General features: G+C 35.2%; 2 protein-coding genes, 1 long non-coding RNA gene and 3 other non-coding genes across 8 annotated transcripts; 2 read left to right on the top strand and 4 right to left on the bottom strand.

Moving 5' to 3' along the window:
- The first annotated feature begins 565 nt into the window (after positions 1-565).
- Positions 566-4,219, top strand: LOC105169382 (Radical SAM superfamily protein). 2 transcript variants are annotated; one of them, XM_011089775.3, is made up of 8 exons: positions 566-919; positions 1,385-1,495; positions 1,596-1,730; positions 2,564-2,668; positions 2,876-3,045; positions 3,175-3,274; positions 3,378-3,628; positions 3,732-4,219. In XM_011089775.3, the coding sequence occupies exons 1-7, from the start codon at positions 665-667 to the stop codon at positions 3,618-3,620; spliced, it is 1,119 nt and encodes a 372-aa protein (XP_011088077.1). In that variant the 5' UTR covers positions 566-664; the 3' UTR covers positions 3,621-3,628; positions 3,732-4,219. The 2 variants fall into 2 exon arrangements, with proteins under 2 accessions (XP_011088077.1, XP_011088076.1); XM_011089774.3 differs by having other exon boundaries at positions 567-919; positions 3,725-4,219.
- Positions 4,220-4,462: 243 nt separating this feature from the next.
- Positions 4,463-12,574, bottom strand: LOC105169381 (DNA/RNA polymerases superfamily protein). 2 transcript variants are annotated; one of them, XM_088883685.1, is made up of 15 exons: positions 12,288-12,574; positions 11,992-12,164; positions 11,441-11,614; positions 11,163-11,286; positions 10,979-11,079; positions 10,739-10,825; positions 10,011-10,106; positions 9,772-9,892; positions 9,316-9,444; positions 8,937-9,028; positions 8,227-8,338; positions 7,353-7,675; positions 6,870-7,207; positions 6,690-6,757; positions 4,463-4,789 (listed from the first exon to the last, which is right to left on the bottom strand). In XM_088883685.1, exons 1-15 carry the CDS (start codon positions 12,373-12,375, stop codon positions 4,716-4,718), a joined length of 2,100 nt encoding a protein of 699 aa, XP_088739811.1. In that variant the 5' UTR covers positions 12,376-12,574; the 3' UTR covers positions 4,463-4,715. The 2 variants fall into 2 exon arrangements, with proteins under 2 accessions (XP_088739811.1, XP_088739812.1); XM_088883686.1 differs by lacking the exon at positions 4,463-4,789 and having other exon boundaries at positions 6,490-6,757; positions 12,288-12,572.
- Positions 12,575-14,231: 1,657 nt separating this feature from the next.
- LOC110012410 (uncharacterized) lies at positions 14,232-18,926 on the top strand. Its single transcript, XR_002287591.2, has 3 exons — positions 14,232-14,349; positions 18,560-18,655; positions 18,728-18,926. It is a non-coding gene; the product is annotated as an uncharacterized LOC110012410 (long non-coding RNA).
- Positions 15,604-15,675, bottom strand: TRNAP-UGG (transfer RNA proline (anticodon UGG)). Its single transcript has one exon. It is a non-coding gene; the product is annotated as a tRNA-Pro (tRNA).
- Positions 17,785-17,856, bottom strand: TRNAP-UGG (transfer RNA proline (anticodon UGG)). Its single transcript has one exon. It is a non-coding gene; the product is annotated as a tRNA-Pro (tRNA).
- Positions 18,927-19,067: 141 nt separating the features above from the next.
- TRNAP-CGG (transfer RNA proline (anticodon CGG)) lies at positions 19,068-19,139 on the bottom strand. Its single transcript has one exon. It is a non-coding gene; the product is annotated as a tRNA-Pro (tRNA).
- Positions 19,140-19,650: the final 511 nt, after the last annotated feature.

A 19,650-nucleotide genomic window follows, 5' to 3' on the forward strand; every position in this document is an offset into this window, starting at 1 on the left:
TTAGTTTATATATAGTTAAGTAGTAATATATAGTAAAATTCCATCTTATTGTTGATATTAATTTTTTTAACAATAATTAACTAATAAGTTTATTAAGTAATTGTGTTTGGCCTTGATGCATTCATAATGTTTCTACATAAACATTATTCATAGTTTTTTAAAAAAAATATATATGCATTTCATAAAGATCGTAAACATTATTTTCTTAAAAATATATATGTGAAACGAATAAATACCCCACTATAAAAAAAGAATTACAAAATACCCCGTGTTCCAAAAAATAAAACAAATTACGCATCTATATATGATTTATATAAAGGGACAATTTACTTCTTTTTCCTAGACACATTGAGTAATTTATTTACTCATTTCTCAAATTGTTGGTAAATTGCATTTTCCCCCTTTTCTTAAATCTATCCATACATGATATCATTCATCCAAACAACATTAATACTATTACACAAAATATTTATTTATTTATTTTGGATGGTTTGAGAATATTTCTATAATTATACCAAAAAAAATAATATATATAAATAGGTTATTGATTAAAGTTGTAAATCTAATGATGATGCCACTAGTTTGCAAACACCCAACAAATACCAATATGTGGAGACAAAAAATAGAAACCCTTTAAACTGCAAAATTGGATTAACTTTCGCCGATGGCATACAAATCGGTGTTCGATGCTTCCGCCATTAAATCCGAGTTTCAGAGCGCCGGTGTAAACCCTAATTTCGTTCCACTCGTCTGGAAGCACGTCTTGCTAAATCCTCATTGCCGATGGGATGAAATCCCGTCGTTGCCTTCCGCAGCTTATACTCTCCTCAATTCCAAGTTCAAACCCTGCACTTCAACTCTTCATTCCGCCGTAGATTCTTCTGACGGGGTCACTACTAAGCTCCTCATCAAACTACAGGTAACTGGGATCGATTGTTATATCGGCGGTAATTATCGAAATCTCTTGTGATTTTACAATTTGAGTGCGGAATGTGGGGATTTGCGTTTTTGAACAGAAGGTTGGTTTTAAGTTTTCTTGCAAGTGGTTGTGTTTTATATGAACGCTTCTCTATATTTGCTGCTTTTCGATTAATTATACGTTAATAGAGTGATCAAGAGCTAAAGCTATCAAGTAGAGAACTTACCATTTATTTAGAATAGAGGGGGTCCCAACCCACCTTGTCCACCTCTTCTTCCAAGGAACTTAAGTGTCTAAGGATTTAGTATGTAATGATCTGTTTGATGGTTTAAAGGACACCATTTTCTGTTGCCAGGGAAAGACATTGTTTCAGGGTGGGGAGTTGGGTGGGTTCCCTGTTGATGGTGTTATGATGTAATATTTGTATTCTGGCCATACTTACAACTATCATCTTTTTTTGGCCAGAATGAAGAATTTGTGGAGGCTGTGATAATGAGATATGATACCCGATTGGGTAAATATGATGGAAAGCCTCGTCCTGGTGGCCCTAGGTCAACCCTGTGCATATCCTCTCAGGTAGGAGATGCTCCAGTACTGGTCAAACATATCATCACTAATTTATTCTGAATACTTGAATATTTTAATAACTGGGTTCTTACTTTCTTTGTGAGTTTAGGTTGGCTGCAAAATGGGTTGCAACTTTTGCGCAACAGGAAGTATGGGATTTAAAAGCAATCTTTCATCAGGAGAAATTCTGGAACAATTAGTGCATGCTTCTCGCATATCATCCATTCGAAATGTTGTTTTTATGGTATTGTAATCTCTCTCTTCCAATGTCGTAGACTGTATATCAGTATGTTATTGAATTATTTAGGGCTTTATTAGTTAATTAATTGTAAACTTGATAATTATCCTAGCCAAACAATTTCAAGTATTGAGAATATGTTAGAATCATTTGAAGTTGCATGCATTTTCAATGTTGGCTTGAATTTTTTTCATTATTAACATCGTTATGGATGTGTTCGGTCATATTTTCTAAATTCAGTTTAAAAGCAACCTATTTCAAACTACAGTCTAAACTGATATGTAAGATTGAGTTTGATAGCTGGACAAACTATTATTATGACATGCTCTATTGCAGTTATCTGGCTTCCAGTGATTCTATGATAAGGAATATAATAAGCATATCCAGCATAAACTGATATCGCGTAGCCATGTTGATCCAAAACACCCTTGCTTGTTTAAATATTCCATGGCAATATATAATTCTTTTAGACACTTGTTCACAGAGGTAAAGTAAAGGCCAAATGATAGAGAATTGCGTTCTTTTCCTTGTTAGAGTTTCATTAAATGTTTGATCTGTTTGAAGTCAACTTTTTGGTTAACAAATCTTCTATTGGATTAAGCACCGTATTCTCTGTATTTGAACAAGAATGATATTGAAGTTCACACAAAATAATGCCCTGTAGAATTATTTTGTCTTTTCTGCAAACTGGAATAGGTTGCTGAAGCCATTGCTTCAGTAAGGTTTTTACTTATCCTTCAAAAGTCAAAAAAGATTCTCACGTTTGTAACTGATGTTACTGCTGTGGTGGTCATGAACTTGGATTGTTGGTTAGTTCTAATGATTATTTGTTGTGACAGGGAATGGGAGAGCCACTAAACAATTACTCTGCGGTGGTGGAAGCTATCAGAGTCATGACTGCTCCTCCATTTCAGCTGTCACCAAAGAAAATTACTGTCTCAACGGTGAATGACATATTTGTTCCATGCTAGACGCCTTCTTTTTTTACTTTTATTTCGCAAGTAGCATGTTTTTGTTGCTTATTATATTAACCTTTGTAGTTCTTCCTCCTATTTGTATGGGAAGTAACACTTTCTCCTTCTGGTTATAGATTATCTTAAATTTTGTTAATGATCTGCTTGATCATGAACGATGTGCAAAATTATGCACAGGTTGGTGTGATCCATGCTATTAGCAAGCTGCAGAGAGATATACCAAACTTGAACCTTGCAGTGTCACTGCATGCGCCAGTACAAGATATCCGCTGTCAGATAATGCCTGCTGCAAGGGCTTTCCCTTTGGAAAGACTAATGAATACATTGCGAGAATATCAAACTAGCAGGTCTGGTAATTTTTTTTCTTTGAACTGCATTTACATTATTTGTCCAGATTATGGTTTCGCAGTCATTCATGAGCATGTTTTTATTGTCCCTGGGAGATGGACAGAGTATCTCATTTGGTATTTCTGTAGTCAGCAGAAAATATTTATCGAGTACATAATGCTTGATGGCGTGAATGATGAGGAGCAGCATGCCCACCTGCTTGGCAAATTGCTAGAGACATTTCAAGTGGTAAGATTTGAAGTGCAGCATTTGCTCTATGTGCTAAATTTAAGAGGTTGATTTTAAGGCATCTCATACATAGATCCAATTCAATCTTTGATATCGACTGCAGGTTGTGAACTTGATTCCTTTTAATCCAATTGGCTCTCTAAGTTCTTATAAAACCAGCAGCCATGTGAAAGTGACAATATTCCAGAGAATACTTAGAGGCACTTATAACATCCGAACAACAGTCCGTAAGCAAATGGGTCAAGACATAAGTGGTGCATGTGGTCAGCTGGTTGTTAGTAAGCTGGATAAGAGGTCCCGTAGTAGTGCAGACCACTTAACTGACATTGAAGATCTTCATATTTGATTTTTCAGGTCAGACAATTTGCATTTATACCTTTATTTGTTCTTGTGCCATTATGCATGAAATATGGCTGCTGGATAACATTTTTGATATTGTCTTACGTGAAGACTGCAGTATATTACAATGGAATTAACTTCCCTCTTGAAGAACTAGCAATACACTGGACAAGTTATGAATTTAGCTGCTGTTGCCTTAAGAGTTGTGGATGAAAAGCATCTGTCTTGATGTCCACATTTGCTCTCAAGTTTATAAGCAAAAGATGTAAAACAACTTCTTGCTGCTGTTTGGGGTTCTAATCTATGTTGACCTAATCCTGTAACCCTCAGGTGTTACTTAGCTTATGCTAAAAGAAATTTGGTTTCTTTTATTAACTCCTAGAATAGGTGCATCAAACTTAGAGAAAAAGGTTTGACAGTCATGTTCCATCAAATCACGATACTTGTTTGCGGTACGCTCGGAACTACAATGCAGCAGCAAATGTTCTGCAATCACAAAAAATATCATGGTATTGTCAGATTAGCAACTTTTAGGTTGATCTGTATTTGAATGAACCTTTATTTCTTTCTTAATAAATAAATAAAAAAAAAACACAATTAGCTGTAGGTTGTTTATTATTCAACCCCAACCTAACCTTTTAATTGCAAGGAGCTTGTGGATTTATATGTCAGTTGTTTTCTTTTGAACAATTGTATGACATGTTTTATCGTATTGTTTATTGGTATGCCGTATGCATTATGGAAACAGAGAGAAGAAATTGTATTTTCCAGTCATGGATCCGCCAAAACAGATAACGAGTTAAAAGAAAGGCTGATATTCTGGGCAATTGTAGGTCAATGTTTCTTCCAGCAACCAAGCCAAGCAAAAAAGAACCATTATCTGATTCCTAGACATACAAAAAGAACACATAATCCATATTTCAAACGGGATGCACAAGTAAAGAAACAACCAACTATGCTGCTGAAAAGAGGTAGTAATATTGTTTTTTTTTTCACTACATGCTATCAGCAGATAAAGCTACTGAATAATAATACTTAAGAAGCCAAGAGAGCTTCAGTGTTTGAAACTTGGTCTTCATCGTTCTTTGGGGTTGGACGACTCCTATTGGCCTCGATACTCATCATAAAGATCATGCTTCCATTTGATCTTTGAAGGTTTGGTGTCAGGGGATGGATCTGCTACAATTTTGTGGGTCTACTCAGGATCAGTCACCATTATACATGTGATATTTTTTTTCATACATTACCCTTAAATATTATATGTGCAAAGTATGTAATATTTTTTCAAATTATTTTAGTAATCGCAAGGAACTTATGTAACTCTAATATTTTTTTTATTATTTCCCACCATCCACAACTGCATTTAATTAGAATATAACAAAACAATAAATTTAGTGGCAAAATATCACTAAATAGACTACGTTAAATAATTGACGAACCCCACCCCACCCAAAGTGTAGGCAAAAATTATGAAGATATTATTTCATAGCAAATTTTAGTATCATCGACATTATATGTATATGTAGATGTAGTTTTTGGAAACAACAGGTTGTGCGGCAACGTACCATATGCTGTGCGTAGGCAAATCGCAGTTCATGCCTAAGATCCAGACGTGGCCGGCCGCTGCTATTTCTATTGTGACTAATGCCTCTTTTCTAGCACTGGTAAAGGCGATAATGCTCCAATTTCATGAGAAATTCTAATCTAGACTAAATATGATCAAAATTTGAATTAATTATATAGCAAATGTAGTATACTTATTATATTATTGTGTACAATTCAAAATAATACCAATTACATGACATACATATCTCACTTGCTATAATTAATTTGATTTTATGAAATCGATTAAAAACTTTCCCCAATTCATACTGCCTCCTGATTATAGGTAGCCTCTGTTAATTCTAGATGTCTTGAATGTCTTACTCGACAGACTTGTGTCTGTGTGTGCGCGTGCGCATGCGTCCTGGAAGTAGAGATATCGAAGCACAATGTTTAAGTCAAAGTTTTTTATGAATCCATCAAAAAGAAAAAGGTCAAAGATTTTTATGAGATATCAATAACATCCTTAATCCAAAATTGAGTTCAAGGATTTCAGAAACCTTACATATACTACTTTGTGGTAAATAAGAAATCTAGTTTAGATTATGAGCAACATTAGAAGTATAAATAAGCATGGCATGCAACAAGGATTTCTTTGTCATTAGCAATTAAAAAATTGATCAGAAGATACGAATAGTTTAAACATTGAATATGGCAAAGCCCACGGCGTCCATTTTGGTTCTCATATTCTATTTCACTCTGATTTCGGGTATGAAATTTTTCTAGTACCGTTCCTATATTTTAATAGTTTCATTGGTTATAACCTAAAGTACATGAGCAATTTATTAGTCTCTAACACTTTTTTTCTGCAATTTGTATTGGTTGAATGCAGGTTGTTTGGGTCAAGGAAAAGACTGCTCGTTTGGTCTACATGGTCGACCCTGCGATTTAAACGATCCAAGTTCTTGCATAAATATCTGCAATCAGAGTGGTCTAGGGGGATCTGCTTTAGTTAGTGCAGTTTGTACGACAGAATTTGACAAGACAACTACTTATTGTACCTGCACTTTTCATTGTTAAAGAGGGGAAAAATAATGAATAAAGACCCCAACCAAGAACAATGTCATGAATATTCAAGTTTTTTGTTTTTTTTTTTAAAGAAAAAGAGAAGCAATAATTATACCATTAAATCAAGACAGAAGTCAATAATCCAGTACATCCTTAAATAATCAATGCAGGAACATGAAATGAAATAACAAACTGAACTCATACAAGTTACAGAAAAAGAGAAGTTGAAAGAAACAAACATTTTTTATAGATACGGAAAATGATAATTGAAATAAGTACAACAGTAAAATTATTTTATTGCGATGGGTTCATCATGCAATGCAGTTCTCGGACATATACAAGGGACAGGCTTAAACAATCATAATGATGCACTTGTGTTACACATAAAACAAATAAATTGTAACTGGATAGTATCAAAAATTTTGACTGGTTTTTGCAAAGAACATATCAATTGGAATGTGCTTACCGTCTGAAGGAGATGCTTTCTGCTTCTTTCTCTGCCGACTCTCGCTCACTTGATCCTTGTGGGTGAACCTGGTACAAGTATACAGCTATTTAGATTGTGGAATCTTATTTAACAAGGGCAAGGGGGGAGATCGAAAGGTTAGCCTGTACTCATGATAAAGCTATTTGAACAAATATTCACCTTTGCTTCGGCTTGAGAACTCTGTTAAGGTTGTTTGATTCCTCATCTTGCAGCCTCTCAGCAAGATGAAAATCGAAATGCTCTTGTCTTTCCTCAACAAAACTGGGAGGCAGTTCGATCCCACATACAGAACATTGGTAATCATTCAACCAAAAGAAGGGTTCTTTCGGGTTTAACAAAGAAGCTGGCTCTTCATCAGTGCAGCTGACTACTCTTCCTAATAGATCCAGGCTGGTTTCTTCTAACAGCCCAGGAGATGAATCTCTTACCACTACTTCACCAGCCCCAATTGGATATGGTGGATTCGCTGCATCTCTCACCACATCATGGTTATCAACCTAAACAACACGAAAAAAAGGAATAAACAAAAAGTTTTTTTTCTGGAGTACAATGTAAGTGATCACTTTTTTGCCTATCAGCAGGAAATCTTTTCCACAAAGTAAGATAGTGAAGTTATCCAAGTTTCAATGCCAAAGAAAGAACCAAATTGTACACATCTCTGAAATCATCAATCTGGAGATCAAAACTTGCCCCAGTTTCTGCTTCATCGCGGCCATGCCTTTTGTCAGTGGGATCAACATCCAACATTTGATGGGTATCCATAAAATCAAATGATTCACATGGCGCATGTGCATCGCTAGAGAAACTGGTCTCTCTGTCGATGGATAAAGTATTATCATCATAAATATTCGACTCTGAAACTCTTCCTGAGGCATCCTCTGTGACTATGAAGTTGGAAAGTGTTCTTTGTTTAGGGTCACTTGCAACACCTTTCTTGCTTTCATTGAAGTGTGACATTCGCAGTCCTAAAAATAGAAAAGAATTCAAGGCTCAAACATCTGTACTAAACAACAGTGTTAAAAATGAAGATAAATAGTATTGTTGTTTTATGAAAAACAAAAAAAAAAAACAAAACGGGCAAGTTCAGATAAGAATAGTAATTTCAACTAGAACAACATCCAATTATAAAACTTTAGAACTATGCTGAAATATAATGAGGAGTTAGGCCATCAAGAACCTCAGGCAGGCTATGTGATTTAATGAAATAACAAAGAAAATGGAATCATATTACTATTAACATTTTGAAAAATATTTCAGAAAAACAGGAACAGTTTACTGCTCCAAGATATGCTACATTGCTACTATACTAATGAAATGACCATAGTCTAAACACTAGAGAAAACCATGCTTTTAATCATCGAGAGCTCATAAATGTCAGAGTGGCTAGTATGTAAGAAGATTCCATCAGTCCCGGAGGTGCACAAGGTCATAAAAATGTAAGGAACTAGAATAACAGTTCACACATCATAGCAATTTTTCTGAAAAAGAAGAAACAAATCATACTCAGCTGACCTACCCATCAGTCTAAGTGATGCCGGAAGTTCAGCCTTAAGAAGCTTTGTGGCATGTTTCAGTATATCCTCACTTGAGCAAATATTGTCTGGCAGAGTCACTGCTCGAGTTCGTACCTGAGTATTCAAGTTGTATCAATAAGCATGCCAACAAAATATATCCCCCAAACTCAGTCAGGAATATTGGGATAAGTGTGTCAAGAAGAGGAATTATAGACATCAAATTCCAAGTTTCGGCTGCATGGCCAATAAAATCAACCAGCTTGACTGGTCTAAAACCAGAAACGGGTAAACAGAACCCTGAGAGTAACCATTATGCTATTCAACTATTTTGCAGGAGAACACCCAGAGAATCTCAGCTCCAGATGACCCAGGCATTTGATGTTTCAACTCCTTTCTGGTAAAGGTTTAGTGCCAGGGGTTTGAATCAGGGATATCGTTTTGCAAATATAAGCGGCCAACCAAAGTCCAAGAAACCCTTCCCTAACCCAGTGAAGTTGAAGCATACAGATCAAAATAAAATACAATTCAGCAGGTTGACCACTCAACAAACAGAAAACCAATCACTATTCATCGCCATTTAATGCTCATGATCATCTCAGTAACTTATATTTGAAAGACAAGAAAAAGAACTTTTAGCAAAAAATACACGTGGAAACAGTCTCTACAAAGAGAGTTCAAAGGCCCAAGAGTGCAGTAATGCATCACATATTACCTCAAAACACGATGTTTTCAACTTTAATGTCAATGTTCTTCCACAAAGGCCTTCTTTCTTCAAGTCAGAGGCAAGATTTTCTGAAAGATCCACTGCAAACAGATTTTTCCTGAATTAATTTTAGGATTATAAGTCAACAGCAGATGAAAATATTTTTACATTACATTTCACATGATATACCAGACAGCACCAGCACCTGTTAACTAAAGATTCATGTATCCAACTCATGTTAGTATAATGTTCATACCCCAGAATGCAATTGCTAAAAGACAGACATATTACATAAAGCAAGAATCGCATAATTTATAGGAGAGAAAAGGAGTAGCATAACTAAGACTGATGAAATAATCAAAACTGGCTGAGCATTTCTATCTGTTACCTAATTTCTGGAGAAATAATGCCTCATCATCAGTAGGTGAAAATGTTCTCTCATTACTCATACTTTTTCTTTGGGTCACTTGAGGAGTATCTGTCCTCCCAAGACCCAAACCGACAGACAAGAAAAAGTCTGCAAAAAGAAGCAATTGGTCATTAATATTTCCATAGCGATTGATATACGAAAATAATAGAATACCCTATGAAAAAGTAGGTAACTCAATCTCATTCTAATCAAGTTGCATCATGTAATGTGCAAACTGAGCAGCTTAAGAAATTCTACAGTATTATAAAAAAAGAAGTCAGACAATAGTATCTCAGAACTATTGACAAAAAACTCATGTGGATAATTCATATATCTAGTGATTCTCATCTTCAGCAATTCTTGTGCAGGTTCTCCAAGAAATCCATTTCGACTTCAATATTACTGAAAAGAGATTACCAGTATTTTGGCACAAACCTGCAGATGTCCGAGAGAACAGTGCGCAGATGAAATTACTTTTTTGCAGCATTTCCTCACATGTCGTGATTCCAAAAATTCCCTTCAAAATATTTTCAGTGACCTTACCAATACCCCCAATCTACAAATAGAGTTCTTCAGTGTAAGGAAAAAGGATGTGTGAATTTGAAACAAGCAACTTACCCATAATAAAATGGAAAAGCCATGACATGTGTATGAATAAGCATTTTGAAAAGCACCTTTCTTATAGGTAACGAGGATATAAATGTCATGACAGCCATGCGCTCATTTGGTAACACAAATTGGCCATTTGGCTTATTGATGTCTGAACAAACCTGATTAAAGGAAGAAAATACAGACTTCAAAATAATAAAACTTAACTGCAGACGTTAACCGAAAGTAACAGATGAAGATCTAATTGTCTCTCACACATATTAGGTAAATGTAACATTTATAAAATAAAGGTTAACAATATATGTAGCCAATGTTATAATCCTGCCTAACAACTTTAACCATGATCTGGAGATATATTAAATCTTGGTAGATACTTTTTCCCTTATATCACACAATTTTAACCAGATAAAAACTTCACAGTGAAATATGATCTACAAATCAATTTCTGCAAACGAGCAGATAGGCATAAAAATACAAAATGGACATGAGTGCGTGATAAAAACTTGCATTTGCTCTTATCATGTTAGGTTTGCTGCTAATGTAGAAGAAGCTTAAAGCCTATTTAGGCAAGAGATAGGCCAAGTTCTAGATATTTTTCTTTCAGTTCACAGAGGTAGACAGCTTATCATTAAAGTCTGTGGAGTATACAACAACTCTAAAACACGAAGTCAAAGAGCAATTTTAAGAGACGAGAATCATATGAGATCCAGGAACCAGTCGTGTTATGTGTAAATTAATGGTGAAAAATGTAAAAAAACACTTAACGAAGTAGTTCAGCATAAAGTTTCAAAACCTTAGCAAGCAAGCGATTTGGTGCTACTCCAGCACTACATGTGAGCCCAGTCTCCTTGTGGACACTTTCTCTGAGCTCTTCAGCCACCTTAAAAAAAGGAATAATTATCAAGCATTAATGACAACTACAGCCTGTGAATAAGACAAGAAAAACAGAAAAACTACAGATAGAAAATTAAAGTAAAATGTGCAAAGAATTAAATGAATTTCTGATTGCATCATAGTTCATGTTCTAACATACTTCTGCACCAGTCATTCCTTTTTCATTGCAGAAGTTTGTTATATCTAGGTATGCCTCATCCAAACTTGCAGCCAAGAAGTTGGGATCATATCTCTGGAAAACTAAATGCAAACAAGCGCCATGGTATTCAGAAAAATAATATATTCCATATCAACGAAGCCCAGAGGAAATTGTAGTTTCTAACCTTGTCTTGTTAAATCACTATAATAAGTGTACTTTTTGAAGTCTGTTGGAACAAAAATCAGTTTGGGACACAATTTACGTGCAATAAATCCAGGCATTGCAGCTCTAACCCCAAATTTTCGTGCCTGCAAAAAAATAATTATGCCTCATCAAAGGCAAACAAATAGATAAGATTATAACAGTGCATCAAAATATCGTTGTACTTGCCAAGCTATGCTATAAGCTAAACAGAAAAGCCTTCATGATTAATCATTAATGTCACAGTCCAGCCCCACCAACCTCATAATTAGCTGTCGAGATCATAGACATGCTACCAACCGCCATTGGCTTGCCTTTTAGAGAAGGATCAGAAAGTGTTTCAACAGCCGCATAGAAAGCATCCATATCCACATGTAGCCAAATCCTTGACAGATCACGTGTGGCTTCTAATTCGACAATCCTTTTATCAGCAAACTGTAAATTATATTTAGATATCAATTAGACCTTACGTATATCTATTTGGTAGGACAGATTACATGAAAGACCTGTTTAATCTTTCCATTTCTTGTCATTTTTATTCTTTCTTTCCTTCTTGCGTCTAATCTCCCCCTCCCTACATCACAATCCACTATCCAGTCGATTCCCATTTAAAATAAATCATCAGCCTGATTATATAGCAATGACATTAGCAATGCTGACAGTAATTATAATAACTATTGAAGCAACACTTGAATCCGACCCAATCTACGGAAATCATGTTAAGGCACAAAGATCAGAAAATTTCTAAACACAATAAACTAGTTGGTTTGATTCTTTCTTTTTGTCTGTTTTCACTCGGGGCTGATTCATACCTTCTGATACCGTGATATATCCACCGCAGTAAGCTTGGCAAGCTGCGCCCGCATACTCTCGATTTTCTGCTTCATGTAAACTTCTTTCTTTTCCTCATTCTCGAAATACTTGGACCCTTTGCTCATCTCATAAACTATCCTCTGCACTTTTTCCTTGTCCACCCCTTCCATCCCTAACACAAACCAACAACCCCGAAACTTAATCAAAGAATAACATAATAAAACCTTCTAGGAAACAGAATCAGAAGATAAACCTAAATCTAGTAAACTGGCCGAAATGGTACAGTAATCACTACCTGCTTTGGCGATAGTGTAGACAGTGTTATAAGATTGCCACGGCCGTGCGGGATCATTCTCGGTACTTGATTTTTCACTTTCCTCCATTTATTTTATCTTTTCTGATTCTCTCGACTGTTTCAATTGGGATTCTCGGATTATTCAAAAATGTTAGCAGAGGGTTTAAATTTTGGTAATATGCATTTGAATTCAATCGGAGGAAGGGAGATTTTGGAGGGGAAGAATTAGAAGGGGAACGACGCGCGAAAAATAAATATATAATCCAATAATCGTGCGGAGCCGAGATGAGATTTACACATAAGGACATCGGCTTACGAGAATGACAAATAAGTGCGTTGATAATATCAAAATTACAAGAAACAACTCAAGAAAGGACTAACTATAAAATATTCCATGAAAACACACCAAATTAGGAATTTGCCCCTGAAATGAAATAAGTGAGACAAAATCCCCATCCACTTATAAAATATGTTGCATGGTATTTTCAATGCTTCATATACCTACAAAAGTCTTACATAAAAGTTGAAATAAAACAAAAAAAAATTATATAATTTTGTAGTATCAAATAATAAACGGGTTATTTTTAATCATGGCTTCCATCAAAATTAAATTTTGATATAGATATTATTCTTTTTTTAATATACGAGAGCACGAACTCTAAATTAAAAGAATTAGCTATGTTATATTACTTATTTTAATTCACACAACCAAAATGTCGGGTGTATGAAAAATGAAAGCGTACACAATGAAAGGGAAAAATCCTCACCTCACGGCATTTGAATTCTCAGTTTTTTTCTTTTCAATTTTTTTCCTACCATTTTTACAATTAATTATCAGAGAAATATTATAATGACCATATTTAATTTTTCTCCAAAGTTAAGTTGGAAGTCTCTTGATTTTTACCAAACCACATATCTGATAATCTGTGGCACAGATTGTCTTGAATGTGCTTAAGTGAATTTCCTCACACCTTTCCATCTATTTTCTTATCAACCATGTAAATACTCCCTAAAGGAAGCTCATACATCAGGGTTTTTTCGTTAAAAAGGCTGCCATCTTTCTCTCCCAATGGGATCCTTAAGACATGCCTTTCTGCATGTTTAGGAGTTCCTCTTGAAACCTACTAATGTGCGCTCTCCAATCGATGGGGGAATTGCATGCAGGGGCATGTCATCCTGCCTTCTGCCAGCACAATGTCCCCTACATATTAAAGTTACGTTAGTAGAGACATTAGCACTAGGTAATGATAATAATGGGGCCGCCGAAGTTAGACCCAAGATGGAGACAATAATTATTTGTTGGGGGTCCTCCAATGTTAGGGGACGATCCTCCCAAATGAAGTATCTGAGGAGGTGTTAGCATCGGTGTTGGTAGCTTCTATCGACATGTCTTAGTCCTGTATTTCCACATATTGTACCGATGATGCAGGCAAAAAAGGTGGTGCTCGGTCCTCTTAAAGCGAAAAATGGTTCAATTAAAGTTAGAAGATAAAAACATATAAATAAGTGTAAAAGATAGTGTTATTGCCCGAATTTTGTGTACAAGAGAGATATTGACATTAAGTAATACCATAAGTATGAAATGTAGGGGTTTCTTTATACTAAAGTTGCTACATAAAGGTAGGAGTTATAGTATGTAGGCTCAAAGCAAAGAAAAGCATAAAAAACATATCAAAATACAACGAAAAAAATTGCTATATTTTTACTGAAGGTTTTTTGCATATTTCCTTTATTACAGGGGTAAATTGTATTTTTCCTGTGCCAATAATACAATTAAATTCAATTTCTTTTCTTTGTTTATTTTAAAATATAATAATATTAATTTATATATTTACTATTAATTATATTATAATTTAAATATTATAAATTATTTATTATATGCTCGCAACAGTGGCATGCGATTACAACTAAGTATATTAAAAAAAAAAAAGGTAGTAATATCATTTCAAGTGGAAAGTCCCTTGACACCCTAACAACGGTAAACTAAACGACGCTCCTCGTTCGCAAACATTCCCTACCGCCACTTTCGTCTTTTGCCGCCATTGCGCTCTCACGGCCGCTGGTGAGCTATTTCCCCCTCTCTCTAAAAACGAAACAAGTTCTCAAATTTGCTTTTTCCTTTCACCATATTTCCTTTAACTTTCGCATGCCGAACTGAGTGGGAACAGTTTCCTGCGAAGAAAGGAAGTATTTTCACTCTAGTCGATTGAGACCCAGTTCAGTTTCAGTGTTTATGTTAATGGAAGATTCACATGATGTTTAATTTTATATTCGTAATACTGATGATTCTGACATTGGCGAGCTGTATCGTTGATTTGCTTGCTGATTTATTTAACAATTTTCTGCTGTTACTGTTTAATACTAAGTTACTGTTTGGACTTTATATGGTCTTGACTATCTGAGCGCACACAGTATTTTATTGGGTAATAGCTTTTGAGGAATTGATTGCCCGTCGTCTGGCAGTTCTTAATTAATTCAGAACATGGGTTCTCTGTTAATTCTTTGAATTTGAAGTATAGAGATGGCTGCTGCTTTAATTAATAGTATATGTCACTTGCTTAGTCATTTTCTTTATTCTGTGCTTATTTAAAAAGTAGTTAAGTGAGGATCATAGTTTATTTTGTGATACTCCGTGTTATTGTGAAGTGATTGAACTGTTAAATGTATTATCATTATGTGAACTAGGAAGTAGTTAGGACGAAAGAAGCGGCTGAGGAGAAAAATGGAAAAATGGGAACAAAAAAACAGAGTATTCTTGTGAAATTCAATAACAAGAAATAAGCACTGGGGCATTCCAAGAATCTAACTCGGCACCTCTTGCACCCAAAGCGAGAATCATACCACTAGACCAAATGCCCAGTCATTTTTGCTTAATCTGTATTTGCTGTGTTGGTTTTGTATAAAAAGTTGTGGTTCAAGTCCAAGTCTAGATACTAGTCTCTTAGGTTGGTTGTTGTGTACTTAGGTTCTTGCATGCTCTCCTTTGAACCCTCAGGCAATCTAATGAGCTCATTAAGGAATGCACTACTTGTGGATTTTGTCAAATGTGTTACTGGAAATCCTTTGGAGTTTGACTGTAGCTTCCCCCTTTTCCCGTGCCAACAGAAGTTCAGCAATCAAATCAATGAGGATCGTAGTTTATTTTGTGATATGCTGTGTTATTATGAAGTAATTGAACTGTTAAATATATTATTATTATATGAACTATGAAGTAGTTAAGGTGAAAGTAAAGTGGTGGAGGGGGAAAAAAATGGGAAGAAAAAAACAGACAAACACATGTCATTTGTGAAAGTCAATGAACAAGAAACAAAAACCTGGGGCATTCCGAGAATCGAACTCGGGACCTCTCGCACCCAAAGCGAGAATCATACCACTAGACCAAATGCCCAGTTGTTTATGATTAATCTGTATTTACTCTGTTGATTTTGTGTTAGAAGTTGTGGTTCTAGTCTAAGTCAAGATACAAGTCTCTTAGGTTGGTTGTTGTGGAGTTAGGTTCTTGCATGCTCTCTATTGAATCCTCAGACCATCTAATGAGCTCATTAAGGAATGCACTACTTGTGGTTTTTGTCAAACGTGTTACTGGAAATCCTTTGGAGTTTGACTGCAGCTTCCCTTTTTCCGTTTCCAATGGAAGTTCAGCATTCAAACATCTTATATTCAGGCCTTCTACTAATTTACTATTTTGAAAAAAAAAAAAATCAATATATTATTCAACAGGAAGATATTCTTCGAACTGTGTTGACCTCCTGGCTTGGATAACATATGCCGTTAGTCACATTCTTCCTAGTTCTTTGATTCATTTTAGAATCATAATGATGTGTATATCATGTTCATTTTACACTTTGTGATTGAAATGCGCTTATCAAATTTGTTTTTATTAATGACTGTCCTCCTTTGGCTTTATGATGAGCAAAAGTTTTCTGAACTTATTTCCGCCATTTATCGATCATATTTTGCTTACAATTTTGCCTGACTTAAGTGTATTTATCACTTCCTGTAGTTTGAATTTCTGGTATAGCATCAGCAAATTGCTAACTCTTATTCAAGTTAGACTATTTATTCATCATATTTTTATCTGATCATGCTACCAATATCTGAGAAGTTTCTTGGTTGGGTTTGGATTTATAATTTTAGAACAGTATAAACAAATGGAACCTAAACTGAAATCTGTTTGGCTAGTAGTTGCAGTTATATTTCCGCATCACTCAGCTTTTATAACAGCTGGCTAGTTGGCAGCGCCTACTTGTATATGTTCCTAGCTCTTTCATTAACAATTTACAAGTGTCTGAATATGATTTGGTTTCACAAATGATGATTGCTCCATTCATAATTGACTTTGGTTTCTGTAAGTTGATTAAAAAGTCAGTTAATAGGAGAAAAGACAATCAAGAAAATGCATTAACATTTTTAAGAGATGGGGCATTCCGAGAATCTAACTCAGGACCTCTCACACCCAAGCGAGAATCATACAACTAGACCAAATGCCCAGACGTTTATACTTCATCTGTATTTGTCATCTTGATTTTGTGTTCGAAGTGTAGTCCTAGTCTAAGTGTAGATACAAGTTTCATATGTTGGTTGATAAATTTTTTGCATGCTCTCCTTTGAACCCTAAGACAATCCACTAAGCTTAACAAGTAATGCACTACTTGTGGTTTTCGTCAAACGGTTTACTGGCAAATCCTTTGGAGATCAACTCAGCTTTCCTTTGTTTCCTTGCTTTGGAACTTCAGCAATAAGTGTCTTATATTATTAACTATTTTGAAAATTAGAGATCAGTATATTATTCAATAGGAAGATATTCTTCAAACTGTATCGATCACCTGGCATGGGTAACACATGCCATTGGTCACATTCTTCCCAGTTCTTCAATTCATTTTAGCATCATAATGATGTGTATATCATGTTCACTTTTACACTTCGTGATTGAAATGCCCTTACTCTTGAGTGAGTTATCAGAAGTGGCTTATCAATTTTGTTTTATTAGTGAATGTGCTTCTCTTTTGATTTTATGATGAGCAAAAGTTTTTTTAATTTATTCCACCCATTTTTCTTTCATAGTTTGTTTACAATTTATTGACGGATTTCAATATAGATAGCAGTTTCCGTAGTTTGATATTTGATATACTATCACCTAATTGCTAACTCGTATTCAACTCAAACTCTGTTTATTCATCATATTTTTATTTGATCTTGCTAACAATATCTAAGTTTCTTGGTTGGCTTTGGATTATATAATTTTTAAACTTGGTATAAATAAATGGAACCTAAACTCTGAAATCTGTTTAGGCAGGGTACTATTGTGCATTTATGTTTCTGTATCACTCAAGACTCCTTGCTAGCTGACATTGCTTGCCTGTATATGCTCTTAGTTCTTTTATTAACAATTTACATGTTTCTGAGTTTGATTTGGTTTCATAAATTATTTGTTCCATTCCTATAGATGATAGGAGAAAAAGGTAACCAAGAAAATGCATTAACAGTTTTTAATATTGGGGCATTCCGAGAATCGAACTCGGGACCTCTCGCACCCAAAGCGAGAATCATACCACTAGACCAAATGCCCAATCTTATCTACTCATTGTATTTGTTGCGTTATTAAGTTTGTGGCTTAAGCCAACAGTTATTGTTTTGAACATTTATTCTTTTTGTATCTCTCAATATTTTGCAATGAGGCATATTGGGAAAATTATAAATGCAGTCACCACTTAAGGAATAATTCTGCAGTGGATCCCTTTTAGCATTACCTCAATGAAACATGTGAATAATCTGCTGAGACTTCAGCAAAAAGGGGCACATTTTTTGAGTTTTTGTTGCAACTTCCCTAGGTTGCAACTTGCAAGTATCTCGATGATTTTGCTTGCGTAGTGTTTTGACTTTTGATGCATGTAGCTCTAGACGGACAGGCAAAACTTGTGGTTTTGAAACTTTAACTAGCTACTACATTTAAATTGCCAACATAGAAAATCTGTAACAGATGCTACAGAGTGGCTACAACTTCTTACTTTCTGGTTGGATCATGGATACTAGTTGTGCAATTTTGCTGTATTGGTGTCTATTAGAGTGCTTTTCCATTTGGTTGCATATGTTGTTTGATCTGTGGCTGTGCTATGTACACCTTGGTGAGTGGCAATGGATTATTGTAGTTGAAATAACATGAAAACCAAATATGTATAGTAAAGTAGGAGCATTTGAAGTCTGCATACCAGTAAATATTGCATCTTTGATAAATATTTACTGTTTTGTATTTGTTTACTTCTTTTCACCAGGCTCTTGGTCCTGTATTTCTGGAACAAACAAGATCTGTTCAATCCCTATGGGTGATTAACGCAGTTCCTGCATTCAGAGGCTACATCTAAGATCAAGTATCTCTTTTTTTATTCATTTATTTAGATATAAACATAAATAATTATTTAAGAAATTTTTATCCTTTGCAGGATCTGCCACTGATTCTGATGCTGCCAATGCTTAATTTTTGCTTTGTCACATACAGCATTGGAGTTATGGTATTCCCATTTTTTTATTAATTGTTTTGGTTGTTGGTGCTGCTGCTGCTGCTAATATCTTTTTCATGCTTAAACCTACCATTCAGACCTAAGTCTTACACCTGTGGTAATAATTGACTTATCCTGAGCATCATCTTTAGCAGTACCTTTTAGAAGATCTCTCTCACACAAATGGCATAAAGATAGAATTGCCTTTCATTCTTATTTTCTCCTAATAGCCCAAAAACTTTGAAAATAAATAGTTTTAGGATTTAAAATTACTTGTTTGATTGGGGCATTCCGAGAATCGAACTCGGGACCTCTCGCACCCGAAGCGAGAATCATACCACTAGACCAAATGCCCAGCTTGCTGGTCGTTAACATGCTGCTTTATTAGCCTGTATCCATCTTTGCTGAGATGGAAGGTTAACTGGTCTTGGATGGTTGATTGGTTACTTTAAGTAATCAGAGACTTTGTTGAAGTAGGGAAAGTGCAATAGTGGCTTGCTTCTATGGAGTTTCCTGCTGCCGCCTCCTTTTTGCTGTTCTCTTTTTCCTGATCAGTTTGATGTTTAGAGCAACTTTGTAAGCCATCAATTGCTGGAGTTTAGAACAAGACTTAAAAGTGGGTCAACTACTGTTTGTAAAAGATTGAAAATGGAATAGTATATTGTCAAAAAAGCAGATGCTGTTTAAAAATTACATCTCATCCCACGTGAAGCTAGCCTATGTATCAGTTAAACTGGGTGCTTATTCTTCAAATATGTGCCAACTAGGATCTTAATATTTTGTTCCTGTCATGCATGATGTCATGGTGTGTCCTCTGTTTCCTGAAAATATAATTGGAAAAAATAAAATGTTGCTACTAGACTATG

Source organism: Sesamum indicum, linkage group LG8 (assembly GCF_026168435.1).
Source record: "Sesamum indicum cultivar Baizhima isolate 11 linkage group LG8, ASM2616843v1, whole genome shotgun sequence".
Lineage (NCBI taxonomy): Eukaryota > Viridiplantae > Streptophyta > Magnoliopsida > Lamiales > Pedaliaceae > Sesamum > Sesamum indicum.